General features: G+C 40.0%; 1 protein-coding gene across 1 annotated transcript in view; it reads right to left on the bottom strand.

Annotated features, from left to right (window-relative positions):
- Window positions 1–1,109: 1,109 nt before the first annotated feature.
- The window catches only part of LOC104546409 (triple functional domain protein), a gene marked incomplete at both ends in the record, with an annotated part of 38,534 nt that continues 28,909 nt past the window's right edge, over window positions 1,110–10,734 (bottom strand). The window contains 2 exons of the mRNA XM_010191798.1: window positions 1,110–1,353; window positions 10,044–10,143. Of these exons, the coding sequence (XP_010190100.1) occupies window positions 1,110–1,353; window positions 10,044–10,143 (344 nt within the window). The remainder of the gene's footprint in view (window positions 1,354–10,043; window positions 10,144–10,734) is intronic.

The following is a 10,734-nucleotide window of genomic DNA, read 5'->3' as shown; positions in this document are numbered from 1 at the left end:
TCCTCCCAACTGTCCTGCATTCAGGAAGTTCCTGCTGTGCATGCTCCTAATATAAGAATCACAAACTCTCCCTTCTTTTAGCCACATTTACACAGTGTTTGAAAAAAACTGGGGAAAATTGTTACGTGATAGCTGGGATGGGCTTAAAATTTGAAAAATTTGTGGCTATATTTATGAGAAACTCTCCAAAACCATAATTTTGTGTTTTAGAAAACAAGTTTCCCCCAGCATCACTTTCCTGCTAATTTTGTTACTTGCAATGAAAAATGAAACGCATCTTATTCCCCAGCATGAGATGAAACACCTTCTAATTAACTGGGCTTTTATTTTATTTATTTTTTTTAAATTCACATTGCTTTCTGTTCACAGGCTGCAAACTCAAGTAGTTTCAAACGAAGCAAGCAGGCATTTTCTCTAACAACAAACTACTCTGTGAGCTTGGGGTATTAACAGAGCCAGAGGACTACAGCGCACTAAAGCCTTAAAAACTTTCAAAAAATTACCAGTTTTTTGTTGCACCCTTCAGGGGCACATTCTTTCCTGTATCAGAAAAAACAAAGTAAGATTTCAGAGCTGGTCTGGCAAAAAGGGATGAATGTGCCACTGCTGCTCTGGAAAACTCAGTTAAGCAAAATACAGGAGTCTAAATAGCCAATTCCTGTGCCAGGGCATATGAATACGAGTATTTACCTCTTCCATAGCTCAGCCTGATGTTGCCATGACTTCTTAACCGCAGAGTTTTTCAGGAGCCATTCACATTGCATGCTGGAGATTTTCTTCCCTCCCCCCTTTCAGACACACAACAGATACAGATTTTCCTATCGTTGCAGCTTGATCTAATGTGATATATAACTCTGTTCATCAAGATGTTAATTTGCTAAAAGCTCTTCCCTGTTTTCAGCCACATTTTCACTTAACACTGAGAACTGTCAACTGCTGATTTTGGAATAGAAAGTGTGGCTGCAGGTTGCTAAAAGCATTGTGTTTTATCTAATTAAACCTAGAAACCCGAAGAGCGCAAGCACACCGAAGTGCCTGTTTGCACAGTAGTCCCCATTACTCAAAACTCGTGCTGCTGATGAGGAGACTTCATTTCCATCATTTCTTACCTTTGTGGTTAAAAATCCCCTCCATCTCCATACTACTGCGAGAGTGAGCGATGCAGAGGGACCCACAGGGGACCAGGCCTTCTGCAGCTGGGGACCGATCCGTGGTTCGAACCAGACACCAGTCGGGCTTGTCATGGGGCCTCTCCAGGACCTCCACCGTCTGCCCACGGCGGATTGTCAGCTCATTACTGTTGCAGGCGGTGAAGTCATGGATTACCACCGTCAGCTCGCACCCACCAGACAACTGTGAGGGGAAAAACAAGAAGGAGAAGCCAGATGAATGCTCGTTATCAAACCATCCGTCACGCACCGTTACCTATTTAGGATTCCTGGCAGGGTTCGTATTTTGGATGAGATAGCAAGCTTCTGGGACTTTCCACATCAAGAAGAGATCACTTCAAAATCAGGCAGTTCTGGCATTTTAGAACAGATTTTAACTCTGCTTGTCTCTGTCTCTCTTCAAAGCACACGGGCTGTGACAGTGCTGGGCGGAGGATTTAAGCAGTTTTTCTTGCTAGACTGCTCCTTACCCTGAAAAGCTGAAGTAGCAGTCGCTTCAGAATATATTTTATGGAGGTAATTGGCAACAAAAAGCCAGATATTACTAAATAGAGTCACTCATGAGCTTTGTTACCTTGCAAATTCAAGACAGAAAGAGGGATCTTTTTCAAATGAGTTTACTGCCTTATTCCCACCCCACTCACACTTTACATGTGCAGGTCACAAAATCATCCAGGATACACCATAGATAAATATAAAAATCAGCATAAAGTTCTTCACGTAAGTTTTCCAAATACTTAACTACTTGATACAAAATCCACACAAGCTTACAACTTTCACATTTTTTCTGATTCCCCAAATAAAAACACACAAACTTGAATTAAAAGCATGTAAGCTCAGGGTTTTCCTCCCCCTCTTCGAAACACTTCATTAGAATACTTTGCCTAAGCTTAAGTTTCCTCTCTTTGATTGTTTCATCTGCTTTGATGTGAAATGAAAATTATTATCAGAATTTTGCAAAGTTCCCAAGATTGCTCAGCACCAGAGCACCATCCAACTTCAGCAAAGAGCCTGGGAATTCCTTCTCCTTTCATATGGCAGTGGTGTTCCAGGCTGCTTCAGCTTTTCATGTGTGCATATTTCTATAGCTCGGGCTGCTTCAGTGCAACATTCATATCAGATCTCAGCTGGCAGGCAACTTCGATGAGTTCAGTAATTTTGGCCCAAATCAGTGAACTCCTTTGACTCAGCAAGGTAATCCTGCAATGCTCTATGCTGACAAAGGAGGGTAAATAAATACCCTATGAGAGTTCCAACTGCAGCACCAACAAACTGCACGGTTCCTGCCATTATTTTTGACTATTGTGTTTAGGCTTTTACATGGCTGCCAGCTATGTCCCATGAGCTTTAGGAAAAGGAGATAAGAGACTGCATCATTACTTTTTTATTAGCTTTCATTACAAGCCTGGAACTGAAGCACCAGATAGAAACTTTTCTAGGATAACACACTTATCAAGTAAGAATTTCACAGCAAATGACAAAACCAGCAAAACCCCAGTAAGACTCAAAGGCTATTTCCAACCTTCTCTTCCTCAAGCCTGCAACAAACAACAGGACATAACTCCTAGCAGATGGTCTGCAGTAACTTCAGAGCTTTCCCATGGTCTCTGCCTGCTAATCTCACCAGCTACCCTTACTGTGTGTGTGCACACACAAAGAAGAAAAAAGTTTTCTTGGGAGAATGCCGGGGCCAAGAAGGGCAGAAAAGCCTCATACATCTAGTATTTAAGGAAAATAAATGAGGTTGCACCCATTTAGATCCAGGCTAAAAATTAATCACAGTGCTTCTACTTCATTTCTACAGACAGCCCCAATACCCAAATTACTGGGGCAGGGGGATCTTCAAAACATGCTACCTTCTTCCTCATTAAAAAGTTTCCTGTTGCCTTACACTCTGTCTCCATAATATATTAGTTTTCAGTCCATGCAAAACTATGCCAAAGGGGAAAAAGTAAAGAGCTTTCCCTTGTTTTCTGGTATTGATTTATGTTACAGCCTTCTTCAGACAAACTCAGAAACAATTGGAACCATCTGTATGCCTGATGGGGACTAACAAAAAAGCTGATGAAGTATGGCTTCACAAGGTGTCCAATGCAGACCAAATTTTACTCAGGAGAGTCCATATCCGTCTCCAATCAGTGCAAGCATCAAGACAGTAACAAGTTGACACTTCCCAGAAACTGCATCTAGTCTTTGTATATTCTCCTAAATACCTACAGATGCATAGCTTTGCTGCTCTTGCTTTCCTGACCCTTCCCTTCCTATAAATTGAGATTAAAATCTATTTTGTGACTGGTGCAATGGTCACATGTTTTTGGCTTTAATATCAATGTTATTTCTTCTCTTTCCCCTAATTAAAAAACCAAGTAAGATCTCACATTTTATGTTCACTAAGTGTTTCATACATTATTAAGCCAAAGGAAAAAGCAAACAAAGGCTGTGAGTGGCTATGTCAGAAACTAGAAAGTACAAAAAAATCCCAGTCTTTCAGACTGTGTGGGAATCAGATATCCTAGCTGATGAGTATTCAGTGTTCAATCACACTTCAGTACAGTGTGTAAGACACTTGCTGCATGCAGTTATCAGTCCCACACCATCCTCAAACATACACTCATGCTGTTAGATGCAACTTCCTGCAGAACTTCACTGCTCCCTAACACACTGAAAACGTTGATGTTTTCTAGCCAGCACACGTCTACGTCATCATGGAGAACTGACCAAAAGAGCATTTACCAATTTTCCTCTCCTTTGTGATAACAACTCTTCTTTCTCCCCACAACAGTTACGGTTAGGAAATGCTGCTTTCCTCTTTGTTTCACTGCTCATTTTCTCTCCATAACACACTTTGTGAAAGTAGTTTAATCTTTCACACTGATTAAACGCAGCTGGACAGCAAGGAGTGTCTGTGATTAAGCACATTGCTCAGCAGCTGTTGTTGGACAGCTTTGGCAAGGCTCTCCAGGCTAGCTGGAGGGAAGAGCTGGAGGCACAGCAGAACCAGGAGACTGACTTGCACCAAAGTGAAAAGAGTTACAAACCCATTTAAATCCAAATTTAGGCTGAACTAGGGCTTTATATGTTTTCTCCATCCTTCTCAAGAAACCCTTTATGTAAAATGAGTTATCATGCATGATAAAAGTAAATGAGGCTATGTCTGAAACATGGAAACTGGAGAGACAGAGATGAGATGAGAAACAAAAGCCAGACAGAAATACAGATTAAAAAAGGCGCAAGGTTTAATTAAACAGCTTATCACAGGACATAGTGTCTTGCTGTTGTTTAAATTAATGTTAACCATCTATGTGCATCTCTCTGAGGCCTTTTAATCATTGTTGCCTGTAGAGAGGAAAAAAAAACCAAAACAAACCATAACGCACACTCACTGCCTGAATACACTCCTAGCGTAAGATTGCTGAAGTCAGAGATACTGCACCAAGAGTTCATCTACCACTAGTATTTGGGAAGATCACCACTTGATTCTGCTCCTCTACTCTGCTCTCGTGAGACCTCACCTGGAGTACTGCAATCAGTTCTAGGGCCCCCAATATAAGGACATGGAGCTGTTGGAGCAGGTCCAGAGCAGGGCCATGAAGATGATCAGAGCAGCTGGAGCACTTCCCCTATGAGGACCAGCTGAGAGAGTTGGGGTTGTTCAGTCTGGAGAAGAGAAGGCTCCAGGGAGACCTTATGCAGTCTTCCAGTTCCTGAAGGGGTCCTACAGGAAAGCCGGGGAGGGACTTTCCACAAGGGCAGGTAGCAACAGAACGAGGGAGGAAGAGCGTAGATTTAGACTAGATATTAGAAAGAAATTCTTTACTGTGAAGGTGGTGAGACACTGGCACAAGTTGCCCAGGGAAGCTGTGGATGCCCCCTCCCTGGAAGTGTTCAAGGCCAGGTTGGACAGGGCTTTGGGCAACCTGGTCTGGTGGGAGGTGTCCCTGCCCATGGCAGGGGGGTTGGACTGGATGAGCTTTAAGGCGCCTTCCAACTCAAACCATTCTGTGACAAGGGTTCTGCTACATACAATAGGCTTTACATCAGGCCATATGACCTCCTCTCGGGACTGCAAATTAAATTTACTGTCCCACGGTAATTTTACATTGAGAAGGGAAAGGAAAGAGAGCAGCTAATACGATTTCTCAATTATTTCAAGCATGAAAATCTTTAATCCCCTTTTAAAATGGAAACAAGTGCACTATGGGAGGAAAGAAATCAGAGACACAGAAAAGTTCTGTCTCAAATAAAGAGTATTTTGCTTTGACCAGGTAGCTGCCCAGACTTGGTTTCTGACTCTGAAAAGAGGCATATACTCAGAGCCACGTCTGGTTTTTAACTAGCATTTTTTCTACTGATGGGAGTCTTTTCTCTTTCACAGTCTCAGCTGGCAGAACTAAATACTTGGTTGTCTCCTGCTGCTTCAGTCCTTTCTCTATTTTACAAAGTACTACACACAAGCTTTAAGAAGCATGAGAATGAAATACAGCTTCACACAGACAGCGATACAAAGTGTTACCAGCTGGGCACAAAAGATAATTTGTTAAAAATAAAATATTGCTCCACTGACCACCCAGAGCAGCTAACATGCTTCCTACTATTTAGGATAACACCCTATGACAGGTCTTTTTCTAAAAGCTTCTCATCTCCTCAGCTACCAAAATAGTAGTTTGGATTATTTCACGTTTCTACCAGCTCACTTAATACAAGCATAAAAAGACCTATCAGACCTACATTGTTGCCTTTCATTTCCTGTGCACTGGATTGAGTTCAAAAGACGATGTTAAAATCGGATCAAGCTCTGAGGCCAGGAGCTGTTGAAAGGTGGAATGAATGCGCCAAGTGTCACCTCTTTTATTCATTACCCACCTAAAATGCTGGCTGTACACCTACAGAAGGTGAATGGAAGGAATGCTGCAAAAGGTGAAGGGCGAAATATTTACTGAGAAGGGTACAATAAGAGCACTCATTCAGAAAACTGAGATGCTTTGATGGAGTAGAAATCTCGCTCTCAAAAAAAATATATATTTCACTCTGGACTCCATTATGCCTTCCAATGCTTCAAGATGGGTCAGTCTTATGGATGTATTCAGCATGTCTTGCAATATGTAGATACACCCGATAATACTACAAACAGGCTAGAAAGGTATCTTAAGTTACCTAGTCCACTTCTTTCTCTTCCTCTAGGGCATGATCAACTATATCTACATGAATCATGACTAACATTTATCCAAATTGTTCTCAAAGATCCCCAGTTATGGAGGTTCCCCATCCTTCACAACTACTCTGCTCTAGGGCTTCACATTTTCATATCCATTTAAAAAATGCAATCTTTTATTAAAGATGAGCCCTTTGATCTCATCCCATCCACTGAAAATGTAGGTAAAAGACTTGTCTGTAATTCTGTGTAGCAGCTTTCTTTGCAAACTTGAAGACCTGAAGTTCTTCCTCCTGCCTTTTTTCTTTAGACTTACTAGTCCCAAGTCTTTATCTTCCCTTTGAAGTTATGTCTGGTAGACATCTAATAAGTCTTTTTTTTCAATCTTCTTTCCCCTGGAACTCTTCCAATGGCCCACTAATTTGCCAAAATTCTGTACTTAAAACTTGATGCAGTATCTAATAGAGGCCTTAGGAGTGCTGAGTAAAGAATGAGGACTTTGTGTCCTGCAGCTCAGCATCCTATTTCTACAAGCCAATATAGGGCTGCTTCCTTCCCCCTTCATAATTGCATCACGCTTAAAATAATGAACAGCTTGTGAGCCCCTATAGCTTCTAGATAATCTTCTCAAAAACTGTTCAATACTCTCACTGTTTTCATTAGGAGTTAACTATTTCCACCTATTCACATTAGCTCAAACATGTTCCTATTAAAATGCATGGTGGTTTTGCCAATTAATTTCTCCCACTTGCCAAGATGATTCTGAATTCTAATTCCACTTTCCAATATAGTTTTCAGATGATGTGAAGCTGGGAAGGATGTCGGCTTTATAAACATATGGTCTCTTGCATCATCTCAGTCATTGCTGAAAAGCAACATGCAACAGTGGAGTCAACAATCAAAAGTTACAATTCTAGCCCAAACAGCCAGGGTGGAGAAGAAAAATGCTAATCATCAAGTTATTCTCTGTTGTTAAGACATTTCCAATAACGTTAGAAAACAGGATGCAAGGAAAGAAGCTCACCTGGACAATACTCAACCACTGACTACCAAGGCTAAGGATTGTTAGCTCTTTCAGTGTGTATCTCTGAGGAGGTCAGAAAGAGTATTGCATTCTTGGTATTATCTCTGTATAACAGCTTAGCACTTCTATCCAAAACATTTTTTTTTAAAAGAATCAATGATCTAAACATATAATTGGAGAAAATAAAAGAATGCTTTTACTTGGCTGTTGATTAGTATGACATGTTTGCTAATTCTTGTCTTATCTTGATCACAATAGTGGATACAAATGAACAGAAAAATGTTCAGCAACAGTGTAATTAAGTGATGCAGTGTTAAACTTTTTTACCACTTAATTAACACTATTTTAAATGACTTGATATTTTTAATGTTTCTCAATTTGAAATCCTAGCTCAGTTTGGGACATGCTTCATATTTGACCAAGTTGTTTCACTGCTCCATCTACTTAGCCATATCAACAGCATCTAAAAGCCCTAAAACTGTTTCATCTCTTCTCTGTAAGATATTCGTACATGCTTCAAGCTTCTAGGCTGAGAAAACAGAGCCAATTTTAAACCCCAAGTGGGTTTGGGTAGCTAATGAATTTTCAACATACAAGCTGCGAGATTACTTCATATTCAGCAAGAGTGTTAAGATATTCTACATATTTCACTGGCCTTCTGCCTGTTTCTGTTCCTTAAAAACTTTTATTCTGTATTTTAAAACAGATTATTTTTTTCTCCTCTTAATGTATTTAACAAATCGAAGCAAATAATACAAACATTTTAAAAAGCTATTCTGCTAATTCACACACTTTTAAAAAGTGCACAAACAATACATTTCTTTCTTGGACATACAATACGTAGCACAAGTAACTTTCAGGGAGCCTCCCAGTTTTCAGTTTGTTTTTCTTGCCAAAGAAAAGTCTAACAAAAAATTTATACCCTAACTTGAGAACTCAAAACTACTTTAAAAGCAACACTACTCTCACTAACCAACTTTAAACTTAATGTCAGTAAAATATTTAAAAGCATTCTCCATTCCTCCTTCTTTTAACTTATAACTCCTGTTGAACAGGTTGCTGCTAAGACTCCTCCTCACGTCACACTGGAAGACAATCCTGAGGGCATTTTGCTTGGCCAGCTTTCCTAGCAATTCTCATGTGATGCATGAAATATTACAGGAGGGGCAACGGGAGACAATGCCCGCTATTTCCCAGTAAACACATCGCAAACAACTGAAGAGGGGCAATGGTTGTGCATGGCAGGGGTTGATTGCACCAGCTCCATTTGAATTAAAACACAATCCAACCAGGATATGTGCACACAATCAGCCAACAACTAGAAAAATCAGAGTGAGCATGTCTTGCTTTTGCATGCAATAGACTACCCAAACTCCTAAGAACACATACAAAATTAACTAAACTGTTTGCTAGTATACATAACACAGGTTTTGTGAATAACTAAATACCTAAGTAAGAATGCAAAGAATAAAATAGCAAAACAAGAGATAGCTAAAGACTTCTTTTGCTCTAACCAACGATTTTCCCCACAGATACCCTTAAAAGAAATCACCAACAAAACTACAGAACAACTTCAGTACAAACGCACAAGGTCAAAACATGGGCTATTTTAGACAAATATAAGAGCAAACCTAAGCACTTTATACTTCTGTTCTTCTGTCCTCTCCTTTACAAGGAAAAGTTATAACCATAGAGTTGAAGTGACATGCACAAAAATTCAGGCATCTAACTCTCTTTTAAATGATGATGGGAATGGTCAAAATATTACTCTGAGAACCTATCCACTTAGCTGCCCTGTAATATACTGATTATTTACCTGTGTGCTTTGAGTGGCTCATCAGTACCTCATTCTACCCAATGAGGTAATAGGGCAGAAATCCCTAACTGTATTTTCAAGTAATTTGCTACACAGCTTCTATGTTTTAACTCCTTTTTCTGTTCGACAAACTTCTATTATCCATCTCTACCTCCCTTCAAGACCCCAACACTTACCACTTGCCAGAAATCTTCTTTCAATGCAAAAGTAACAGACACATGTTTCCTGTAATAATTTTTCTCTTTTGATGCCCATCTTTCTTCCACCCATGAGAAACTCTGGCTGTGTTATCCTTATGGGATAAACCAGCCAGAATCTATAGGCAGAGATGAACAAAAAGAAACACTAGGATCAGTCTCATATGGTAAGTGTTGTGGGTTATTCATCTTTAATATGGTGATTTCCATCAGCTCTCATGCAGAAAGTGAACACTTTTACTGTCTCACCCATGAATATTTTGCTTCACAAAAGTAACTGTGCGGCAACCACCAACCTCAAGCTAATACAAGAAGCAGATGGTGTGCTTTCAGAAAGACTGAGGCCGACATCAAGAAAAATTCTGTGCATGAGTGTCAAACTTTATGGAAAATAAAACTTTCTTTTTAAACTAGGTCAAATCTTTGAACAGTCTGCTGAAGAGAGGGGACACTCTCTGTTTCTCTTTGGAACAAACTTAATTCCTTCATGACCTATTAGATTTAAACAATCAACCCTTCTTATCCATGGTATCAAGATAATTTCTTTATTGCATACAGATATTTCAAGCAATTGAGTATTTCCATGCTTCGTCTCTGAAGGTACTAGGGACTAATATCGGGCACTAACTTACACTAAGGGATGAATCATTTGCTCTCAGGACAGAGCAACACATGGAAAACTTACCTTGTCACTGTCTAGTGTGTTCTGTGAGGTTCGGGAGGCAATTGAAATAGTATCAGGTTGGCTGCTACCATCTCCCTGACTGTCCAGGTCCTCGCCATCTCTGCAAATAATTCAGTTTTCATTACAACGTTAGCACTGTGTTTGTAACGCATTAGTTCCCTGCTTGCAGCTCCAAAGAAGGGGCACCTAGACAGTGTGGCAACAGACACTAGCCAGACAAATTAAGTGATACAAAAATCAACTATTCAGCACTTAATACTTTGTTCTACGCTTTAAGTGAACAAATTCATTTGCTCAAGGTGTACATCGTGTACAATTAAGGCAACAATCAGCCAGCCAGAACTGTGACAAGAAACTTGCACAGCCAGTTCACAGAATCATTATGTTAGCCAAAGGTAGCAAGCAGAACACTCAGACACACATTTTAAGCTCCATGAAAGGAAACCAGGGGCCTGAATAAGACATGCAGAATTGTAAATATCAAAAATGTTCAGCTGTCCTGTAGTGCAGTTCCAAATCCCTTCTATAATGGCTGAACGTACACAAGTCAAGGACTGTTCAGAGCAGAAATTTCAACATATTCAGTATTGCAGGAAACTAGAAATTAATTATAAGATAAAGCTGGCCAAAGTGACACTTGCTTTTGTCCAATTCACTGAAAATAATTAGAAATTCAACACTACAGAGGAAA

Source organism: Mesitornis unicolor, unplaced genomic scaffold (genome assembly GCF_000695765.1).
Source record: "Mesitornis unicolor isolate BGI_N332 unplaced genomic scaffold, ASM69576v1 scaffold39950, whole genome shotgun sequence".
Lineage (NCBI taxonomy): Eukaryota > Metazoa > Chordata > Aves > Mesitornithiformes > Mesitornithidae > Mesitornis > Mesitornis unicolor.
The sequence above is the reverse complement of the archived record's forward strand: the minus strand, read 5'-3'. Positions and strand labels throughout refer to the sequence as shown.